Source organism: Poecile atricapillus, chromosome 2, assembly GCF_030490865.1.
Source record: "Poecile atricapillus isolate bPoeAtr1 chromosome 2, bPoeAtr1.hap1, whole genome shotgun sequence".
NCBI classification, from domain to species: Eukaryota; Metazoa; Chordata; class Aves; order Passeriformes; family Paridae; genus Poecile; species Poecile atricapillus.
Genome location: NC_081250.1, coordinates 18,601,873 through 18,627,135, shown reverse-complemented (window position 1 = coordinate 18,627,135; position 25,263 = coordinate 18,601,873). Strand labels below are relative to the sequence as shown.

The following is a 25,263-nucleotide window of genomic DNA, read 5'->3' as shown; positions in this document are numbered from 1 at the left end:
AAATCAAACAATGTAATTTTTGCAGAAATACTAGTATTGCAACTCCACTCCATTCATTATTTATACCGTGTTGTAGAGTGTTCACAGTGCTTAAGAAATTCAAACATAACTTTTTTATTTTGTTTTAAAAGGTCAATTATTTCCTTAAGTATTGGCAGACAGGAATGAGAACTAACCCTGGAGCAACAAATTCAGCAAGGAAAATGGGTCAAAGAACAGATGTTTGGAGGATGACAGAGAGCAGTGGTACAGGTAACCAGGTCAGCAGGCAGGAATCCTGATTAGAGTTAACTGAACTCCATTTCCCTTTCATAATCAAAATACTTGAAAACCTAATTTACAATAACAGCCAATTGCAATAAAAATTACTTAAAATGCTGCAAAAGCTTTCAGTTGTGAAAGCAATAAGATTTCATTATACCACGCCAGCTGAAAACCATCTTTATAGGAAAAGATTGCTAAATTCCCTATATGCACATATTGAAGTGACAATTAGCAATTTAAATAATTTAAATAAATAAACATACTGATAAAGTGAGCACAACTTAACCTCATCGATTTCGGGTCGATTATTCATTGGCTGTTAAAAGATGTCTTCCCGAAGAGAGACAAGATAAACATGTCCTACATTTACCATGACAGAAGTTAAAGTAGTAACCTTTCTTACAGTACGCCTGTACCACGGCTGCAAGCCTACCCTAGCTATGAAGTGAAAAGCACAGGAATATGCTGCAAAGATATTTATGCTGACATCACATGAGGCAGCATAAATAGAAACAGTAGAGCTGAATGAGCTCAGAGGCACTACAGCATAGATGTAGCTGTTTATTGCTGAATTTTGGCTGCCACTTTCCCAGCAGCCTGCATCACACTGGGTGGATGTACTTATGTGGACAAGGAATAGCAGCTGACAAGAAAGCTGAAGGAACACTATTAGAAATTACTGAATTTAAGAAGTCAAGCTAAGGTATATGCAATGATTACTGACCAACTATGGTGACTATCTGGCTTTAATTCTACATTTTAAAAGTGAATTCACACATGCTTCCAATTGTAGGGAAGGCTTTGTTTCCTCCCAGATAGCTTGCACTTGCTAGTGTAATCACAGACCATATGAAGAGAAGGACCTAACCTCAGGCAGAGGCACTATATTGATGTTTCTTGCAGATGTTTGTGTAACCTGTTTTTAAAGATCCACAAATACGGAGACTCCACAGCAGCTTATTCCACTGCTTTATCATCTCCATTGTAGTTCTTTGTCCTTCAGAGTCTAACTCTGCAGCCTCTGATTAAATTGGATGCAGTAACTTCTTGCCCTGTAAAACTAATACAGTGGACAAGACCCTTCCTCATAATGGTTTTCTTTTTATGTAGTTGAATACTTACATTCTCAGTTCTTTTTTTTTTTTTTTTTTTTTTTAGTTCAACAACATGAATTCCTTCACAATCTTCCCTTGTAGACAACATTTTAAAAGGAACCTATTATTCTCACCTGGACTCCTATCAAACCACATGTATAAGTGCAATACTGAAAACTACACACAAGCTAAGGATATAGTAAGTTCAAACAACACCATGAAGCTGAAAAGTTAAAAAAGTCAAGAACACTCTCCTCAAGTTGCTGCTTCACACTGCTTAAAAATTGCAAGTGGAAACACAGTTGGATGTAGTAGGAATTTATTTCTTTAAAAAAATAATAAATTTAAGACAACATAGAATTTTTCTTTTGGGTGGTTAGAGGGAGTGAATTTCACTGATGCTCTTCTGACATAAATTAATGGTTTCAGTTTATTCTTTAAAAAGTTTTGAGTTTTTTTTAATTTTTTTTTTTTTAATTTTTCTGAGAAATTAAGCTTTGAGACAAGCAACAATGGAGACAGCATTTTGGGCTGGATTACTCTGACCTATTTTTATTAATAACTATTAATCTACTGTTAAATAAGGTTTGAATGCATAAAATCACTCAGAAACAAGTACATTGTACCTTATCAATTCTTTATATCATAATGGTCTGTGAAACGAAAACCAAGCCTCACTGCTCTGGATTGGAGGAGAAGAAAGAAGCAGACACCAATCTCAAAAGTATTTCCTACACTAGAAAATGTTAGAAAACCAAATTCAAAATCGTTCTTGAATGCTTTTCTTTTTTAAGACCTAGTACATTTGCTAGATAATGCATAATTCAAACCCTCTCTGGCACGATTCCTGTTAAACCAGCTGTAAGCAAGGCATTCCCAACCTCTGCTACAGAAGCTGTTCCAAAGCAGCACCTTGCACTCCAGAACTTCTCTCATTGCTCTGCTCCCAGCAGAAGCCAGGAACAGCTGTTTGGGCAGCAAACGCTGCCTGCACATGCAAACACCTTTTTTACCACACACAAAGTTTAACAACTCAGAAGTTTCTCCTGCAGCTTTACCATAACATTTATCTAATTATGGTGATGCCAAAACAAAATAAGAACCCTTGCTATAAATTTAGATTCTATGTTATCTTCAAGAAATAGACAGGATAAATTGTACATCTTATTGAATACTGAAATCTTACTGAATGGAAATATCTGAAGTAGTTTCCAGCTTCACCATTTCTATTACTGATGCAGTAACAATCTGAGACCCAAAGAAGTTTCCATTAAGCTTCTGTTTAAAACATTCATTTTGTAAAACATTCGGGTTTTTTCCTCAAAATACCTAATTACTGCAATTCTGTATAATGCAATGATAAAAGTAGCAGAAACTCTAATAATTACTTTGTGTCAGGAAACCTAGCAGTTGAAAATTTTTAGAAAAGTAAAAACTTGTGTGGAGAACAATTGCATTAATCATATAGTTGGAAGTTACTAGAAGTGAAAAGGGTTACACTCGGACCTTTCTCCACACATAAAAATCCCAGAAATTCCTTTTTTCATACAAGAAAATGGCAACTCTTGGAACAATCACATTTCTTTCCTTTTGATTTCCTACTCACTGAAATAAAACAGCAGGTTTCTGAGGACCTCTCATCTAATGGAAGAAACAAGTGAGCTTCGTATTTCATTTTCCAGTACTGGATGTATGCAAGTATGATGGCCAAATATATTATGCAAAGGATTCTTAATACACACAAGTCAAGGAATAATGCAGACAGTGGGTGCAAAAGGTAGTCTGAAGATAGTGTTAATTTTCTGATGGATGGATATAGAACCATTCCACATGTCCATACTATGTGTATCAAGATAATCAAATTTTCCAAACCAATCTCAAAAGCTCTTCGCCATGAACACTGTGTACCACCAACATACTAACAATATGTGAAATATTTTTGCTGTTAGTATCAGTAAAAGTAGTATCTTTTTAATAAAATCACTCCAGTCCAGTAGTATGAATACTTCAAGAAATATAATAATACTGAACACAATAAACCTTAAAAAACCTAATTTAATTTGATTAGCAGGTTAGTAACTTCTTGCTTACATTCACTATTTTGCACATAATGTATTGTTGTAAAATTAGAATAATGCAAAAGACTTATTTTTTTAGTATATGTATCAGAACAGTATAGGTGCATTAAAACTTTAAAATAAGTTCTAAAAAGATCTTTTTGTGATTATATCAACAATGAAAAAAAATTTAAGAAGTACACATGTTTCCCAGAAGGCTATAATATTTCAGTGTAGTCAGTGGCTTTGTTTCCCATTATTTAAGGTAATTCCTGAAACATGATAAATAAAGAACATCTAATCTCAAAATGTACATGAAAAGATTTAAACATTATTCTCATTAACCCCTACAGAGCCTATAAAATAGGGTCAGCTGAAAGGGCTTTCAAATGGTCCTCAGCAGACACTACATCATGTTCTAGTGATCTATTGCTTGAAAAGGAAAAGTCTTTTACAGCCTAGCCCCAAAGGGTTTTAAGATCATAACACTTAAAAAACATTGGTATCTGGTACATACTATAATATATGAATTAACAAGTACAATTATTTTACATAATACAATTTTTAAGCATGCTATGATACTGAAAAAGGCACTGAAATAGTATCATACACATTACTCATTTTAAAATCTGTAAAGATATTTCTGCTTAATTAATGGAAACCACCTGTCCAAACACCATTAGCTCATATGCATTTTTTTAAGGACTGGCTTGAAACAGAGATGTAATCTTTAACCAAGTCACACAAACATTCACTTGCAGTGAAAGGAGGTTGCTACAAAACCTGCAGCGCATTGTTTTTCTGTTTTAGGTTACAGTAGCTGAAGTTTGTAAGCACCAGAATCCCCCATCCAGCTGATCAGTTACAGCTGTTAATTGTGGAGGGAGAGACTGGCTGCCAGCTGCTGCTTGCATAGTTAGTTAATGGTTCACTTCCAGGTCCTAAAAGGATTGTAGCTTCTCTCAAAAGACAATGTCGGCCCCCATATATGTCTGCCTTCTACACTGCCTGTCTTGTTCTGGTTTGTCATCCTCTACACAATGCAAATCTGAGTGAACTCACATCTGCCACTGATCGACCCAATTCGTGAGCAATCTTTTCCCATCGACCGGGGGTCCCCCCTGGGAACTTAACCATACTTCTTGTCAGCTGGCTCAGGTCCTCCTCTGTCCATTCAGGTGCCTGTAAAACATTTGTAAAACATTCATTACTCTGGAATATTGGACATTTATTTGCAAGGTAATATACGGACAAAAAAATGTTTAAACAAATTAATCTAATAATGTAAAAAAGAAATAAAAATCTGGGTATATTCTCTCTGTCTTGTTGATGAAAATGGATAAAAACAACAGACCAACAGTAAGATACTAAAAATACTGAACACTCAAAAATTGCACGTTGTCTATTATGTAGACTAACACATTTAATTTCTATTAACTTTAATGCAACATACATAACACAACACTATAAAAGGCGGTAAAGATAATATTCAACAATACTTTTATTAGATTATGGGGTTATGCAAAAATAAGATGGGCCCAAGCCTGAGAAGAACTTAATCTGACTAAAGACAACGAAAAATGTTTCTGCAAATCCATAAGAAACAAAAGGAGAGCTAAGGAGAATCTCCATCCTTTACTAGACACAGACAGAAACAATGACACAGAATAAGGAAAAGGCTGAGGTACTTCATACCTCCCCTTTGCCTCAGTCTTTAATGGAAAGATCATTGGTCTCCATATACCCAGTCCCTAACCTGGAAGACAGCACAATGAAGCCACCATAATCCAAGCAAAAATTGTCAGTGACCTGACAGACACAAGTCCATGGGGCTGAATGGGATCCACCCAAGGGAACTGAAGGAAATGCTGCTCACTGAGTCCCTTTCAAACATTTACCAGCACACCCAGCTGACTGGGGAGGTCCCAGTTCAAGAGGTTTCCTAATGTAATACCCAACTAGAAGAAGGGTTAGAAGGAAGATCCAGGGAACTATAGAGCTATCAGTCTGACCTAGGTGCCAGGGAAGGTCACAGAGCAGATCCTCTTGAGTGCCATCACATGGCACATGCACAACAACCAGGGGATCGGGCCCAGCCAGCACAGATTTGTGAAAGGCAGGTCCTGCCTCACTGACCTCATCTCCTCTTCTATGAAAAGTTGACCCACTTAGTGGATGAGTGAAAGGCTCTGCCTGTGCCTACCTGGACTTCAGGAAAGCCTCTGACACCATTTCCCACAGCATCTCCTGCACAAACTGGCTGCTCATGGCTTGGCCAGGTGCTCTGTAGGACAGGTAGAGAACTGTTGGGATGGCTGGGCCCAGAGGATGCTGGTGATTGGAATCACATCCACTGGTGCTCCCCAGGGCTCAGGGCTGGCACCAGCTCTGTTCAATATCTTCAGCAATGATCCACGTGAGGGGATCCAGGGCCCCCTCAGTCAGTCTGCAGACACACTGAGTTGGGTGGGAGTGCTGACCTGCTGGAGGGCAGGAAGGCTCTGCAGGGGATCTGGACAGGCTGCATTGATGGGCAGAGGCCAGAGGTCTGAGGTTCAACAAGGCCATGTCCCCGTGCCTGGTCCTGCCCTTGGCTCACAACAACCCCTGCAGTGCTACAGGCTGGGGCAGAGTGGCTGCAAAGATGCAAGTTGGGAAAGGACTTGGGGGTGCTGCTCAACAGCAGCTGAACATCAGCCAGCAGTGCCCAGGTGGCCAAGAGGCCAATGGCATCCTGGCCTGGATCAGCAACAGTGTGGGCAGCAGGACCAGGGCAGTGACCATCCCCCTGTACTCGGCACTGGTGAGGTCACACCTCGAGTTCTGTGTTCAGTTCCGGGCCCCTCAGTTCAGGAAGGACATTGAGGTACTGGAGAGAGTCCAGAGAAGGGCAATGGAGGTGGTGAAGGGTCTGGAGCACAAATCTGATGAGGAGCAGCTGAGGGAGCTGGGGATGTTTAGCCTGGAGAAAAGGAGCTCAGAGGAGACCTTATTGCTCTCTAAATTACCTGAGATGGGAAGCTGTGGCAAGATGAGGACTCTTATTACGGTAATAAGATCTAAGGGAAGAGGAAATGGCATCAAGCTGTGCCACAGGAGCTTTATATTGCATATTAGGAAAAGTTTCTTCACCAAAATGGTTTTAGAGCATTTTAACAGGTTGCCCAGGGACGTGGTGGAATCACCATCCCTGGAGGTATTTAAAAGACCATGTGGATGTTACACTTGGTGGTCTTCATAGTGCTGGATTAATGTTTAGAGTCAATGATCTAAAAACAGCCTTTTCCAACCTAAATATTCCATTATTAAGTCCCAGTTTAAGACACAAAATTTTAAACATTTACTTAATTGCCTGTCTAATATTTTTTCAGCGAAGACACAGAAAATATCTCCATTTTGACATATTAAAAAAGCCTCTAAATTAAATAGAACACTTAGCTTTTTGTCACTGTTACCATCCTGTGTTGTTTTAGCACTCTAGCATGAACCAGGAATGAAATCCATTGACTCTAATATTCCATCATGATGATTAAACAACATCCCTCCCCCCTTCCTAAAATGCAGTTATGCCACAAAACCAGACCGGATGCTTCTACTACCCAATAACCAAAAGATATAAAAATGTTTTACTCTACATGCCAAGCTGTTAACAATGACTGTCTTCATAACGGCCAAATAAAAGTGAACAAAGCAAGGAACAATTAGAGCAGTTTAAGGCATGAAATCGCGGTTGCCTCAGAAGGCAAAATGCAGTAACCGTCTTTGACATTTGCAGCATCTTTGGCAATGACTGCAGAGCCAAATCTTTGTTATGATCAGTAGTTTGCCATTTTATTTATTTTTAAGGAATTCTTTATGACATACCTCTTCTAATCACCATTTCCGATAATGAACAGGCACATATCAAGTGGTTTGCATTACAGAGCCATCAGCACAGAACAACAGTCAGAGGTGAGTGACCCCAGGGACCATCTCCACAACTACAGCAAAGCTTCTCCCTGACACTAATCCTGCCTGTCATTCTCCCACTGTGCTCTAACCACACTGACATCCGCCCGCCGCACTGCAAGCTTAACGGGGCCCTTCCTGACTTTTTACTGTCTCCCCCAATCAATGGTTCAAGCGTGCTCTTTTCACCACGTCCAAATGGCAGCTTCACTCATAATCAAAGTGCATTGCTCCCGTTAAAGGGCTTCCCGAAAGGCTTCACCATTTGCATTCATTTGCAAAGCAAACTACTTTTATTCACTTTGTTCTGCTATCAAGAGTGTTCCCTGAAGCAGATAAATTGGCATAAATACAACCTGCCACTTAAAAGACAGTAAATAATAGCCAATAGTAGCAAGGATTTTATCAATCGTCCTGGTTTGGATCCATGTAGTCCTTTATTCAATGCTGAAAGCCTCAAACATTCATAGTTTTTAATACAAGAACAAAATTAATTATCTCTGATGATTCAAACACAAGACACTTAAGTAATGTGTATGTATGTGAGAGATCTCACACATACATTGCTTGCATTACACAATTACACCCTGGCCTACAGAAAAAATTACATAAAAGAAGAAAAAAGAGAAACACAAAATTCTCCATGTTGCAAAATAGCCTTATTACTTTTACTGGTTTAAACAAATTAATATACTATATATTTTATTGCATTATACTCCACATAGATATTTTATATGAAAATATGTCTCAGGGATTTTTGTAAAAAATTATTTCCAGTGTTTAATGTTCCACTTATAAAAAATTGTATCATTGTAATTTAAATTATGAATTCTTCTAAAAAGTTCTGGTCAAAAGCCTTTTGTTTAAAAATCAGCCAAATTTCATACTTCAAAATTAGGGTTAATATGCGGTTTACTGTAATTTTCTATTTAATTTGTACTAAAACTTGGTGGTTTTGTTTGTTTGTGGGGTTTTTCAAAATAGAGTCACAGCTACATTCACAGCTATACTCTCTTACCATATCCAAAGCATATCTAAGCAATTACACATGGAAATCAAGATGATCTTTTCAGTGATATACAGATATCAAAAGCTTTCTGCTAAGTTTTATTTTCAGACTTTTTTGTAAGCTTTGATTTGTGCCCACAGTTTTACTAACCACTTGCAAATATTACAGAATTCGTGAGGTTATCTTTCTAAATAATGGATAGAACTAAAACAATTCTGTAGATCTGTATTTATTTACACAGCTAATTCAGTACACACAAATTCATTAGCTGCATTAAAATATCAATTTCTTAATCTTATTTCAAGACAATTTTAGAATACAAAGATCTAAAACATTTATAAATTTGGAAAATCTCTGAAAAAGCTTTTTTTTTTTTTTTTTTAGAAAATCCACTCTCAACAGCAAAAGCTGTAAAGGAGCTTTTGTGAATTTGCAATTCCTCAGCAACAGTTAATTGTGTCTTTAGATGCAACAGCGCCTACTGTGATCCAAGTACTACAAGCAGCTACGAGGGTGGTCATGGTGTGAATGTATTCTCCCTGTTCTAATCTGTAGCCAACTGTAACTGCGAGAGTCAAATGAATGCATAAACATACTGCTTTGTCACCTAAAACCATGTGTGTCCAATATTACTGAAACACTGGGCCAAAATTCATCTCTACAGTAAAGCAATGGAAGACACCACATGGTGAGGGGACAGCTGTTGTTACTACACAAGCATTCAGATTTTGCATCCAAAAAGCCCCATTCTGGGATTAACTCCCCATACTGAATATAAAATTAAAAGTACAGAGTTATGGTCTAAAGTCTTTAAAATGAAAATAAGTTACAAGTGTAGATACAAAAAAAATCATAGCATTCTCATAAATAATAATCCTTTAGTATGATTTATCACACATAGCTGGCAGTATTGAGGGATTAGTTCACCCAAACCACTATGCACCTTCTATAGAAAAGAAATATGAATGTGGTTTATTGTTCAGCATCACTCTTACACGTGCATCTGCACTTGGCAATTCCATCCCACTTCTTTCAGCGTGACAGTTTTACACTATTAGGATTTTTTAAAATATGAGCAACACTATTTTCAATTACATTAAAAGCAAGTTTTTAGACAACAAAGCACTTCTTGTCGAGATAAGTCTGACTCATTTAATCCTGTTAATAAGTATAGAACTATATATGCTTTTATTGATAAAATGGAAAAGTGGCTGATATTTGAGAGTTTTTAAGGAAACTTTCCGAGTCATTTACAGTACCTTGACATTGAGATAATTTCATTTTTCTAGATTAAATTTTAGCTTTAGATAATTTCTTCCTGTCATCAATATACTGTATATTCAATTAAAGTAACAGTGGTATGGAAGTTTGGCTAATGTTTCAATCTATTTAGAACTTCGCGCTATACTTCATTTAATTTTGGTGATTCACTGATTTTGAGCACGTCTGGTCCATGATCTTGCAAATAAAATATGAGGCAGCATCTATTTAAAAATACCTGTACAAGTATTTTTAGACCAAGTGTCTTAATAAAACTGTGGACAATTTTGCAAATCAGGAAACATTTAACCTACAAGATGGTGATGTTTTGGTCTAGTAACTAGGAACAGAATGTAAAAGTTTTCCTGATTTAATTTTTTGCTCATCTTATTTTTATTACAATATTCTTCTATATTGTTACAATTTCTTGCTTTACTTGCAAGAAGTTTGAAGTCAGTCTTGTTTTACCTAGTCTGATACACATTTGGCATTGTGATCTAGCTGTTGCTGAATACAAAGAGTCTTGCCCCAGTTCTAAAGATCTGTTGTGAAGCTCTCAAGATCAACTAAAGGGTATTAATGATCTGAACTCATATTCAAAGCCACATGTTCCTATATAAATAACCCTTTGGTCCTTCAAAGCTCTTATTCACATTCAACTTTCACTAGAACTGTTTTTATTAGGTGAGCCAACAAAAACAAAGACAGCTATGCTGTTTCAGAGCAATAGTCAGAGCAGGTCAGTAAGCTCATCATTTGTGTTCAGGGAGTGCAGCAGCAGCAAACTTTGTGATAACAAGAAAAATCATGTTTATCATTCACTCTTTTCAGTCCCACCCTTCTCTGAAAAAACAGGGATCATATGCACATACAGGAGTTAGATGAAGGCAAGCATATAGGTTACCTATGCTTCCCCTAATATTCTCCCAACTAATTATTTTCATCTCAAGTAATTTCTCTAGCCTGATATATTTTATCTATTTAAATTTATTTATCTCAATCTGTTTTTCAGGTTTTTTCCAGTTTCCCATGAAACTATGTAAACTTTCTGGATTTGCAACATCATGTTCATGAGGAGCTGCACATATCTGCTACTACTATACAAGAATTCAGCTTATTTTGTGTTTGAACCTAGCTCCCACTAGCTTTGATGACATCTGGCTCTTGGCTTTCAGAGTCACCTCCAAATAGTCTGCATCTACTGACTTCCATGTCACTTACAAATTTGTTCAAAATACCCCTCAAGAGTATCAATACTCAAGAGTATTCCTCTGTAAGTTGTCTCTTTCTGGCTAAAAAATTCTGATATACTCAGCTGTAAAGCCATGTTACACATAACACTTCCCACAATGCCTTTTTCTAAACCAATTCCATTGTAACCAACCTCTTTGAAATGAGGTACCAAACTGCACAGAGCAGGATCAACTGTAAGCTATACAGGGGAAAAATTATTCTTCTGTTTTGCACTTTATTATTTTCTTAATAATTTCTAACAATTTGCATTGCTAGAAATGGTTTCTCCTTTTTTTTTCCTAGAAATTCCAGGCTTTTGGAATGACTCTGAGCAGATGTTTTCAGTGAAGAAAAGCACTGATAACTCCTCAAGGATCAAGGTCAGCTCAGAGCTCATTTTCTTGTGCATGAAATTTGGACAGTCATCCACTATATCAACCTTTGCATCACTTTGAATTTATATACTGGGAAATTCTTCTGCTATTTTATTGCTCAAGCAGTCAAACTCCTAAGATCACTCTGCACTTCTTCAGTATTTGTTCTCCTGTTCACTGTTCCACACAATACTAATATTGATAAACTCTCTCACCTCAAGAATCATCTTTTTACCATATTAGCATCTTCACTATATGAATACATTGAACAGCAAAATTCCTAGCAGAAATTCAGCCAAACTGCACTGCTAACCTTGCCCTATTGAAAGAGATATTTGTTTCTACCCTCCATTTCCCATCTTTTAATTAATTATTTGTCCGGGAAATAGCTTTTCTCTTAATCCACAACTTTTTTCCTTCCTTAGAAGCCTACAAGCCTTGTTAAACCCTTCTGGAAAATCAAGCAGACATTATCAATCAAATCGCTTTCTCCCTGCATATTTGTTAATTTTCCTATGAAGCACGAAGGGTTTAAGGCAGGACTTCCCATTATAGAAGCAATATTCAGCACTCCCTGCAGGTCATATTTACCTGATGCTCACAAATTCTTCTCCTTGTATCAGTTCTTTGTTAGTTTTCTCTAAACAGTTGTTGAAAGTACAGGCCAGTAAAGGTCCTTGAATTCCACAGACAACTTAATAAATATGCAGAATGACACATTTGCCATTTCAGTCCCCAGGCACCCATGAATATAAACAGTTACTTGAATTATTTAATCCTTAAATTTTCTTTGAACTCTGTGTTGCACATCCTCTGGTCCCAGTAACTTAAATAATTTAATCTTAAGCAATATATTACAGAGGTTTAAAATAACATTAATTTTAGAATTTTTCAAAGCAACTACATGTAAACATGAAGATATAAGTAACTGTCTTCTCTTACAAAGTTGTCAAAATAATAACCTAACCATTTTTTGTTTATACTATTCTTGGACAGGAATGCCTTTGGCATTAAAAGCATTAAAATATTAAACAATATACTTAAGTAGACAACACCTCTTAGAGAAGAGTGAGAACCTAAGAACAGAAGCACGAAGTTTCATCTGCCTCAGTATCAGGCCCTCTACCACATGCAGCAGCAAATGTTTTAAGATAGAGATTATTTCCTTCCTCACTACTGTCCCCAACACGGATTAGTGATTTCCTAAGCACAAAGTCTAATCCAGTTGGTTACAAAGCCAATGATGAAGTTGCCCACTCTTCTCATCCTGTTTTTGCTCTAAATCAACATCATAAGCTGGCTTTGTACACATTCAGTTTCTCACTTCTTACCATACCCTGCTGCCTTTTCATTTCTCTGTCCCATATATTTCTGTCGTGCTCTACAGCTTCAGATATAATATAGGAGGAAGAAGGGGAAAAAAAACACATTAAAAAATAAAACCTACCAAAAACCTCACTACCAGGAAGCCATGTGATTTCTTTACCTTCTAAACCCACAGCTGAAGAGAGTCCATAGACAAAGATAGTACCTCCTTAGAGAGATTTTTTTACACCTTGCCTTTTTAAGAATGAGGATTTCAGAGACATATCAATTAGTGGTACCCTGAATAACTCTGTTACCCCTTGCAACTCACTGCACTATAGTCCATTTCCAGTACTGAACAGATCCTTGCAGATTTATATAAACTTCTCTAGTAACATTTTGCAGTAACAAAAATGTATCTGTTTCCTGTTCTTGACAAGCATTACTCTAAAGATTTTCCTTTCCATCTTAACATTACTTTGTGTCTGTAAGAAGTGTTGCTGACAGAACCTGTCAAAACCTTTATAAAATCCAAGTGCATTGTAAAGCTCTAATAGTAAAGCATAACTTTTCTTTAAATTCACACTGACTTCTTACTATTATTTTTAAATTGGCACTCCTAACAGTACCATTCATTTCATAACTTCAAAAAATTACATGGAATTCATGCTAACTAGTCTGTACTTCCCAGAATGATCAAGTAAACTCAAAAATTGGTATTCTATTTCTATCTTTCATTTCAAGGCTCATTTAAGTAATTGCTAAAATATTAACAGCAGTATTAAATGGATTTGATATTAGAGTTCTTTTCAGGTCAACGAATGGTGAAGACCATTGTTCCAAGCAATTTGTTATTTATCATCCTCAGATGAACACTTCAGTCTAAGACATTCCCCTCTCACTTGTCTTCCACACATGATGTCAAAGGCCTCTAAACCTCCTTGTAGTAAACATAGGTGAAAAGGACTTTTGGCCCTAGCATCTTCTAGAAACTGCTTTATATGTTGATCATTCAGTATTCCATCAAAATCCTTGATAGCGTTCCTTTCTCTATTTCTTTGGAAAATAAAAAGCTGTAGTTTTTTGTTCTTGGGCTTGCCTTATTCTGGATTTGCATAAGCCTTTCCCTTTCTGAAGCTCTTCACCACACTGGCCCCTCAAAGCAGCTATCTTCACTTTTTAGTCTGAGACAAGAATAATTTAATTCCAGTAAAATGGTTATATTCCTCCTCTGACTACCATATTAGTTGTTCACAATTTTGACAATTTTCTTTTACCTTCAAACTATATGCTGATCTGTAAGCATTGAAACAAACAAACAAAACCAAAAAATCAATCCTCCCATCGAAAAAATCCCACCAAAATTCAACTCTGAGAGTTTAAGCATATTACAAACCAAAATGCAAACACATCCATAAACATAAAATTCCAATATCACAGTTTCCATACATTTTTGGGAAAACAAAACCAGTTGCTATCTATTCAGAAACAACAACTAAAATATTTATTTACAAGTATACTTCACAGCTAATGCAGGTCAAAAAGTAATTACTTTTCAGCTCTCTCATTCCCAAGATGTGCCTCTCTCTCTCTCTCTCTCTCTATCACATGTATCTTAACCTCAGCAGGAAGCCGTAATGAATAAGAGATTCTTCCACCACCACCTTCAACAGCATTATTTGGTGCTGCTAGGGTATTTCTAGATTTGGAAGAAGCCATACCTTAAGACTGAAGAATCTATGTTCAAAAAGACAGACAAAAATCAGGGGAGGAGAAGGATAATTAAATATAAGTCAAGTTAAGAACCACCTACATGGAGCAGTAAGACTTTTTTTTAAATTTTATGACTATATTCAGAAAGTTGCAAATACTTGGAAAGCTGAAACAATACTGAAGTATTAATCAGACATCCTACAGAAAAGGTGGCAGACAGAGACTTGAAAATGAAGCACAAGATGTGCTGTATACTCACAAGATGAGTGCTGTTATCCTACATTCATTCAAACATCTCTGCCTTTCACTTCTGGCCATTGGCCTTTCTCTGTCTTCCTCCCAGACCAAGCCAACATTTAATAACAAGTATTTTGCCCCCTAAAGGTCCCTCTCCAAGTATCAGTAGACACCATTTCCATCCCTTCAGTAATTTCTAGATTTTCTTTATAACTATTTTACACTTTTTATGTAAGTCTCTAAATGACAAAAAAAACATTCAGAGTTGATTTTCCTTCCCTTTTCCTACTCATTATTTATTCCTACTTCAAGAATTCAGAGCCAAGAGGAGTTTTTAATACTGATTTTAAAAATGCTCCATTTCATCAATAATGTGTAGAGGAAGACACAGCTAAGTAGTAAATCTTAGGTTTTGCAGAATAAGAATATCTCAAAAACAACTTTATATTATTTTAATAAAAATATTTTCTTGTCAGTAGAGCTAAAAGTGCTCAAAAACTATGACTTTTTAATGCCTAGTCATTGATATGAAGTCATCTGGTTCAAGCTACATCACCTTGGATAAACAGGGTGAAAGAATGTAAACACCTAGTATTTTGTTGCAAAAATCTTTAGAAATATGACAGAAAAAGTGAGAATTCAGCAGACTGTGGGCGGAATTTTGGTAGCCAAGGCAGCCTCTCTGAAAGGAGGTAAGGGGCTACCCTGTGTTGGGCACTGCAGACTCACTGCAGGACACAGCTGAGCCCGTGAGCCAAGCTGGTGGCACCTCTGGAAACCTCTGGTGGCATTATATTTAGGAAAGGGCAAAGTGCTGCCCAGCAGTGAGAGGGGAAGTGTGAGGAACAGCCCTGCAGGCACCAAGGTGAAAGCAGAGCAGAGACTCCTTGGCAGCCTGTGGAACAGACCCACACTGCAGCAGGAAAAAGTGTGAGAAGGAAGGAGTGGCAGTGAGGAACTGTTACAGACTGACCAAATGCTTCCTACCCCAACACTCCGGGCCACTGGGACCAGGGAAGACGGAGAAGAATTGGGAAAAGAGTTAAATTGAACCTTCAACTTCAAGGTGAGTGGAAAAAAGGTGTTCTAGGTTTTGTCTTGATTTCTCACAATCCAACTCTATTTCACCTGGCAATAAATTAAAATTTTTCACAGTCAAGTCTATTTTGTCTGTGCCACCAATTTGTCTTTCTGAGCCAGTTGTGTTGAGAATAAGGATTGAAAGAGTGACTGGGTAAGGACCTGGCATCCAGCCTCAGTACAGCCACTGAAGAATTATGAAGTACCAAAAGAAATGGTTTGTATCTAGAAGTTCTGGGGAAGAAGTTTTTGGTGGTATCTCCTTAAAACTACAGGAGATTACCAGCATCTACAAATGCTGCTGGTGGTTGCAACAGCACAAATACCAGATTTTAAGTAAAGCTCTCCTAGCAATAAAACAGTCTGCAGATCTACCTCCATAAGAAATACAAAAAATTTCTTGCTTATTGGTATAACCTATCAAACTGGTTAAATTTCCTACACCAAGTAATGATAATTTTAATAAAAATGTACTTCCTCAGTGATTTATGTGTTTCTGAAAAAAATTATTCACATTTTTTTCTTTTTTTTACTACCTTATAAAAAAGGAAAATCTTCCATGGATGTCTACATCCTAAAAATGTTATTGTCACCCCTTTTAAGTGGCAGAACATACTGGTTGACTTCACTTAAATGCTAAAGCCCTTCATGATCACAAAGGCCCAAAGAGATTACAGATAAAAAATACAATTCTACAAAACACAGATAAAATGAGCACATATGAAAAGGACACACAACCAAAAAAAGAGGCTGTTAGACCATGAATGTTCTCATTTAAAGTTAGAGAATAATTACTCTCTACATAGTCCTCAAACAGTATCAGAAACCTAAATGAACTAATGAATTTTCTACCCCTGTTTTTTTTAAACTGGAGGTGTTTCGAAGAATCACTTCTATTTCGGTTTTACTTGATCAGGAAGATACAAGACATCACTTATATCTGATGAATAAGATGTTTCTCTCCAAATACTTTCTTACAGTCAACTAAAACTGACATCACCCTGGAATTGTTTTAAGACTAGGATTAAAGTCCACAAGTAAATACACACCACTTACTACAGTACAGAACTGAAGAGCAGTTGAGGCTGGAAGGCACCTCTGGACATCATCTGGTCCAACACTTGGCTCAAGCAGGTCCACTAGAGCCAGCTGCAAAGGATCATGACCAGTTTTTGAATATTGGTCTCCAAGGAGGTGGATTCCACAACCTCTCTGGGCTACCTGCGCCAGTGGTCTGCCACTCTCAAAAGAAGAGCATTCCTGATGTTCAGAGAGACATTCACATTTGCAACCATTCCTGTATCCTGAGCCACAAAGCCCTGTTAGAACAGCTGAATTTGGGTCAAGGTGCAGGTCATTTATCAACTAGGAAATTGTTAAGAAAAATGAAATGTTTTTCAAAGTTATACTTCTTAAAATTCTACACAGTTTTCTTACATTGTACTCTTTCTACTTTCTTAAGCAGATCCACCAGTCATGATGACACTGCTGTTTGAAGACACTAAGTTATGAGGTTGGGACTGGAACTGAAAGACTGTTCTGGTTCTGGCCAGAACAGGGTTAATTTTTGCAGTAGCCAGAAGGCAGTTCGATTAGGACACAGAGGTTATTCTATACCACCTCATGTCATCTTCTGGGGACAGGGAAGGGCTCCCTTATGGAGGCAGGGCCAGAGGTCAAGTATTGTCAGGGGGTTTTTGTGGGAGTTGAGCAATCACATGTGCAATCGTTCACCTTTTCCTGTAAACTCTGTCATTACTATTGTTGCTGTCTTCTTATCTCATTGCTGTTTCCAGTAAATTGCTCCTATCTCAACCCATAATCTTTATCTTTCCTGCCTCCAGTTCTCCTCTGCAGCCCATCACAGGGAGAGAGTGAGTGATCAAGCAGCAGCATGGTTTGGAGTGTTTCACTGAGAACCCTTAATTGGGAAAAAGCATTCCAAACCCATAACACTGTTCTGTGATGTCCTCTCCAGCAACAGTCTCTTTAAATGATAGTAAGAGCCCTTCTGGGTAGTGAAGCTGCTGTTTCCTCACCACAGCACCTAATTGAGGCACAGTCCATGGCAATACCTGAACTTACGTAATAGAAAGAAATACAACTAGATGTCTTAAGGTTCATTTCAGCCCTCAGATGTAATTTTTCATGAAACAGGACTGAACACCAGAAAAAAATATACTCCAAAGGTCTGGTTCTTTGGAAAGACCAGCATATCTTAAGAATTTTAAGAATCTGGTAATATAATTGGGAAGGCATTAAATAAAGTGCATGATACTTTCAATTTGTACAGAAGTTGGAAACTCATCAACTGCAAGTGATATAGGACCAGGTTTACTGGTAGAAGGGTCACTATAAACTTCCACTGTTATTCAGAGATCAAAACCACAAAAGATACTGCCAAATGGATGAAATAAGGTCCTTCCAGAGACACAGAATCTCACTTGAGAAAACAAAACATCTTTTTAGGCCAGGTTTTGTTTTGCTTAATCAGAGTCTTCTGATTATGTTCACACTCCTATAGCCAGTAACCTGAACAGAACAGAGTAACACATCACAGAAGAGCAACATGAACACTTGGCTTATTATTTACCAGAAGTTTATTCTGGACATTAGAAAATGTTTCAATATGATTTTCAGCATGCTAAAAGGACCTGGAGGGTTCAGAGGGGAAAAGAAAATAAATCTCAATCCATTTGGATAAGGACCTTGTTCCATAGCAAGCTATCTCTAGCAAAAACTGTTTTCTTTTTAAAAGAAGGAGCTAAAGCCACTGAAGTAGTAAAGCATCTGTCTCTAGCAAGACATACTTTTAAAAGGCCACTGCTCTATGATGTGTTTTCACACTTCAGGTTCTACCAGGCTTTGGGTTTAACACAAAGCTTTCTTTAACCTATAGCTGTTAACATGACCAAGTATATGCATGAATGGTATATTACCATAATGCAATCTGAATATTCCTCCTATGAAACAGATAGTTTTTAAAAACATGAAAAATAATTTGAATTCCAACACATTTTTATGGCTTTTGAATTGGAATTGTTTCATCATATTTACACAATCCCCAAGTAATTCTTTCTTTTTCTTTTTGTCATTACAGCAAACCATGAGGGGGAAAAGGTTACTCCTTGCCACATTCTCAAGATCAAATCTACTTTTGCATCACCCATGCCAGAGGAAAAATGTCACAATTAAATGGCTCATAAGTATAACACTAAAATTACTATTTAAGTCAATGTAATTGAACAGAAATTAAAATGTAGTTTTTAATTGCATATTACAACTTAAATGGTAGCACTTAGCAGAAAGTGTTAACTCATTTATTTTTTAATTGTTAGCTGCTTCGAGGCAATTGTTTTAATGCAGAAAAAAGTGAGAAGCTCTTCAGTAAATTTGATTGTAGGACACTCAGGCATGTAGATCAAATAAAATATAGGTTGAATAGGTAATTAGGTTTGGCCTGTGATACATTAATGTGGAGACAAATTCCAAAAGAAAGGGAATGAATGTTTTTCATTTAATTTCATTCTCTCTCAAACACCACTCTATTTGGATTCTTAAATGCAGTTTGAAAAGTATTTCCATTTGATAGAAAACACAAAATTGAAACTCTTCTATAATACATAGGTCAATGAATTCTTCAGGAGAATTTTGTAAATTTCATAAACTTCAGTAAGTACATAGGGCAGTTTCAACAGATTGCATGTGGCAGCCTACTTCATAATTACTTGACACATTAAAAATCTTTAGCCATGCTAAATTCACTGGAGAAGACAAGCCCAAGGGCATGCAGATACATTAAAGCATATGATTAGTCCTTACTAATAAGGAGTGTTTTTCCTTTCAAGGTTATTATTTGACTCATGAAAGTGTCAAATATTTTACAGCATCAGGCTGTATCTTCTTATTTTGCCAACTTGAGTACAACATGGCACGTTATGGGGATTCTGAAAACATTAACACATGGTATTTAAATACCATTCAATACACGAAACCATGCCCTGATGGTGTCATAAAGAACAAGGTACTATTACACAGCTAATCCTGCTGACTCATCTGCAGTGCTGTCCTCTTCTTCCTCTTCTATCCTCTGTCCAGCTTCTCTGTCAGGCTTCCTGGCACAATTTATCATAAGATAAAGATCTTACCTCAATAACATTTGGATTTGTTTGGTTTTCTGGTTTTTTCCACATTGGTCTGTTGCTGGCAACATATTTCTCTTACCTTCATTCATCTTAAATAGCTTATCCAAAATTAGGGGGCTTTTTGTGTTCCTTGACTTCCTTCAAATATAGTTTTAACTGTCTCTCCCTGAAGTATTTCACCACAGATGATGTCAAATAATGTTCTTCCTTTCACATCAAAATCAACAAATTCTTTTACTAGCAATGCTATCTTGCTCTAATGTCCTAAACCAGCCGGAATATTCTCATCTTTTAATTTTTAACTCAAATGAAGGAGATACTTTGCATTCCCAAAGTGTGTAGACATACTGTGGAATCCAGTGCCATGTAAATGTGACTCAGGTCCATCAGTATACTAAAAGACAAAGGAAAAATTCAGCACTCTTCTAAAAAGGGACAAGATGCCTAAAGATGAAAACATTCTGCTATGAAGAGCACCAAAACACAGAGATTTGCTTTCAACATACAAGTTCACTTTGGTAGAGAACAAAAAGAGAATGGTATCTAGCTGACAACCTACTAGATATATGGCTCAAGGCAAGTGTGAATTTTGGCTATGAAGCAGAAAAAAAAGAAAAGGAAAGGAAAAAATTACACTGTCCCAGCAGAATATGCCTGAAAGAATCAGAAATGTTATATGCATTTAGGACCCTAAATGGGCTACCTGGAATATGTCATGAACATGGCCCAAACTAAACTCAACTTCAGTTCTGTTTTCCAACAGTCCAAGTTGTCAAGTAATAATGAAGGGTGCATGTGTGGGGGGAATCTGAGAAGTTTTCATGTATTCATAAAACACAGATCTGTGATGACAACCTCAAGCAGAGCACTACCAAAAACCTCCAAAATTTCAAAACTGTTAACTGTCATGAAATAGTATACATTTAATTGAAAATAAGTGAAACACTAGTAAAACTAGTTAAATCACATAAACAGTGAACATGTCTGTCAAATTCTCAAATATAACCACAAAGTTTGGGCTAATTAAAAAAATCAAAGGTAGCCTTTTTTTCATATGCACAGATTTTCTTTCCCATAATTTGTAGCCATTTGAAAATGTACCATTAACATCAGTCTCATCCTTCCTGCACTCACTTTCTCATTACCAGGCAAGTTTTCTGACCAAGAACAATAAAAAAAATGCCCAAGGCAGTGATATATTGCAGTTACTAGTATATCTCCAGTCATTAAGATCAGTATCATTAAAAAAACCTGAAACACACTCATACACTAGAAGTTACAAACCTAGACCCTCTATTGATATATTTTCTTTCTAGACCTATTCCAATCCAGATTTCCAATGCGAATTACAAATATCACTGAGTAAATAGTAAAAATTGAAGTATTATGTTTTCCATGTTCATGTTTGTATGTTTCTTAAAAGAAAAACAAAAGCAGGCAGACAGTTTATGACTAAAAAGAACACCACTAGGAGAACTGTGGATGGTCAGAATGCTGATGTTCCCTAAAGAGGTCTGTGTAAAAAAATCTGATGCTATACAAGACATCAGGTAAATGCATACTGTAAATGCATGCTTGCTTTGTGAAAGTCTGCGGGCTGCAACAAACCACAAGTTTTCCATAGTACTCAATTGCAAAAGAAGCAAGAACATTCAGTCCTTCACAATTTGCATCTCAAGTCACTGTATTAAAAAAATTCTGCGTTTTGGAAATTATAGAAAGTGCCATCACTAATATGAAAAACTAACCTCACTACAATGTACCATTTCTCATACTGTGCCAACTTTAAGAGTGCTCTCCGCTTTTTCAGGTTTGGGCAAGTAATATATTATACAGTAGCATTTTATAATAATGGTTATAGACACACTCCTATTCCTTTAAATGGAATGCAATTGCATGCTCAAGTGTGCTGAACTGAGAGTTTGAAGACTAAAGGTGGTATTTTCAAGACTACATCCTGCCTGACAAAACCCACAGAGAAAATGGCTAATTAACTGGATTGAGATTCTCTGAAAATTTTGAAGTGACAAAATGCTTATGTCAGAAATATTAAATTGTTCCTTAGCATCTTTACTATGACAACAAAAGCCAAACATCTCTCATGCTGTTCAGTTTATTTTTAGTAATTGGAGTTTACTGTAGATTATAGTTTCTGGGTAATTTCTATAAATAAATTTAACCAAACCTCACTATAGTCATGGCCCCAGGAAGAAAAGGAAAGGAAAGTAGCAGCACTAAGCACTGTGAAAAAAGGTAAAACACTGAATCAAACCAGATTTTAATTGGTTTGTCTGGAAAATATGATATTGAAACATCACTATGGATTTACACTTATAAATTAAAACTGGATTTATTTGAAGCTAACTTTCTTCTCCAACTTAAAGATAGCTAAAATCATACAAAGAAAAGTAACTGTTTTGCAAGAGTTCACACTTCTCAAATTCACGTTAAAAAGCCAAAAAGAGCAGCAGTGAATTGAACTACAGAAGTCAGTGCTATAAACTGCAAATTCTTTCTGATCTCTAAGTTGTGGAGCCTGTGAAAATCCCATTTCAGGGATATTTAACATCCTTGCCTCTCATTTGTTGCCAAAATTGTGAGGATGCAGGGATTGTTGAATTGCTCTCTCCCTTCTCTTGGATGGGCAGGCAAGTGGGGCAAGGTCACAGCGATTAACCAGCTTTCACATATTACTCCAGCTCCTACTCCTGACATGTGCAACTACTCCCTTCTGCTTCTTTACTCTTCCTTTTGTATTTGAGATAGGAGTGACTTTGTCTTGCTTGGGAAGTGATTTAAGGAACTCTACCCAGGAAAACTAGGATTTCCACCACCCCTTGACTCCAACTGGGCTAAATCAGAACAATCCTATCAGATGTTTTTCTACATCTCTCCCAGGCTGGGAGGAAAACAAAACCAGTGCAACAAAAACTGTTAATTACAAAAGTACTGTACAATTTCTTGCAAATTTATGTAAAATGAATATGACCTTCAGAACAGAAGAGACACTGACACTAGCAAAAGTCAGATCTTCAAGGACTGACTGGGAAAGATCAATTTCCAGTTTCTCCTCACAGGAATGAGGTTTCTCTTCTGTCAACTACCATGTTTTTCTGTGACAGATAACTATCATGTCAATCTCAGAAATGCAACAGGACCAGAGACCTGAAGTAGATTAACAAGTCCAACCAGAGCTATAAAAGTTAATGTAAAAAGCTATGCAGCCCTAATCTGGACCCAGGCAGGTGCCTGAACTGAGATTATAGTGCTGCCCAGTGCAGAAACAGAGTTGCATTTTAAAAACACGGTGTGTTTGATCCCACAGGTTAATACTTTGCACAATTAACTGGGGCTCTTCAGTAACTTTCAACTGACAGATTCAAAAAACTGAGGACTATATACAGAAAGTACATGTGTGAAACTAGTCAGGTTGAATTATGACAGCAAGTCACATCAAACACTTCTTCTGGAACACAGATTCAGTTGGAAAACTACAGAAAGCTAAAATTTGACACCACAACATCTATAGCATGGTGTTGAAATCAGTGTATTACTCTTCTTGTCTGTACAAGACAAAAACCCATGCTGCTATATTTAATTAGAAAGAAAGCTAAAAACTCAATCAAAACTAGGAAATACCAGGCAAATGTCAACTGTATTGCCTTAATTCAACATATATGCACGGCTGATTTATGTTTTTAACTAGTGTATAAGTGTTTATATAACATATTGTTACTATCTTTATGAAATGACCTTAGGGAAATATATATTTTGGCTCTTTGCCTCCTTTGCAATATAGACTGAATTTGGGTTGTGCTGTGAAACAGACAATTTCAAGACCCCCTTCTTTTTCTGCCTGTCATATAAAATAATTTTACTATATAATTTAGATAAATATTAATATTATCTTAATATGTTCATAACAAGACTTTCTTGCCTGCAGTTCTAGCTGGCCTGAGCATGGTATATTTGAAAGCGGGATATTATTGAATTTTCTATATTCTAAAAACACACCATTCCTTTCTATAAATACAAGAATAAATAAAGAAATAAAGTTTCCTATGCTTTGTTAACCTAACCTAATTAAAGGTCAAACAGAGAAAGGCAAAAAAGAAAATACGTAAATTACATATACTTACATAGCGGTTATTCAGTTTGTGTTTATTCACAGTCTTTACATATTCATGACCTATTTCAGGCAAAACTCTCTAACTCCTGGTTTAGTGCTTACTACTTGTGGCATTTGTCTCAGTCATAAAAACTATTTTCTCTGAATCCAGTGCTAGGAGAGATTAATTACTTCATTATATGTTTACAAATACAATTTGTTCTTTGATATGTATTTGCCATAACATTGAAATCACCAACTTGAGATTCTAGTTAAAGAATATATCATCATCCTATCACTTTATTCTTCCTTAAGAAAATCCAAGGACTAAAAAGCCTTGCATGTTTAATACTGCAGATTAAATTAGATTCCTGACCCTAATGATTTGATATTCACAGCTCAAAAGCAGACAAGCCTTATGCTAGATTTAAATATGTGGGTCATCCTCTCCAAGGAAAACTCAATAATTAAAAATAATATTTTTTTAAAATTCACATTTTTTCTCTCCTTAAAGCTATTCAAGTCCAAAGTAAAGTATTTAGAGGCTTAAATACTCAAGATAGAAGCCTGAAAAGAAGGTTATTGTCTGCATTTAAGGAAAGATAACTCAAAGAGCACATAAAAGTAAATAAATTTGTTGTTTCTAAACAAAATAAAAACTACAACAACTGGAGAGAAATACACTAAATACACTAATTTCCTAGAAATAGACTGCTCTGGTTCAACAGTCACATAAAGAAACAAACAAATTAGCCAGAAAAACAACAAAAAACTTGGCTGTCAGTTTTAATGCTTGAAAAATTGACAAAATACTTCTGGTTCTCTTCTGTTCATTAGGTTGAGTTGGTGGCTAGCAAAGAGGAAAAGAAAGAGGAATAGAATCCCTAATATGAAATTACATAAACATTAGAATAACCAAGGTGCCAAGCTATTTTATTGGTATATGCTGTTCTCTACATCACCAACATAATGTGTAACAAAAGGATGCTTTCTTTCACACTCTCCCTGGGTGCCAGGGAAGGTCATGGAGCAGATCCTCTTGAGTGCCATCACATGTGCAGGGCAACCAGGGAATCGGGCCCAGCCAGCACAGGTTTGTGAAAGACAGGTCCTGTTTCACTGACCTCATCTCCTCTTCTATGAAAAGTTGACCCACTTAGTGGATGAGTGAAAGGCTCTGCCTGTGCCTACCTGGACTTCAGGAAAGCCTCTGACACCATTTCCCACAGCATCTCCTGCACAAACTGGCTGCTCATGGCTTGGCCAGGTGCTCTGTAGGACAGGTAGAGAACTGTTGGGATGGCTGGGCCCAGAGGGTGCTGGTGATTGGAATCACATCCACTGGTGCTCCCCAGGGCTCAGGGCTGGCACCACTTCTGTTCAGTATCTTCAGCAATGATCCACATGAGGGGATCCAGGGCCCCCTCAGTCAGACA

General features: G+C 36.8%; 1 protein-coding gene across 1 annotated transcript in view; it reads right to left on the bottom strand.

The window, feature by feature from the left end:
• The window catches only part of DNAJC1 (DnaJ heat shock protein family (Hsp40) member C1), a 108,474-nt gene that overhangs the window by 10,411 nt on the left and 72,800 nt on the right, over nt 1-25,263 (bottom strand). Inside the window, exon 9 of the mRNA XM_058833092.1 lies at nt 4,478-4,597. Coding sequence (XP_058689075.1) covers nt 4,478-4,597 — 120 coding nt within the window. The remainder of the gene's footprint in view (nt 1-4,477; nt 4,598-25,263) is intronic.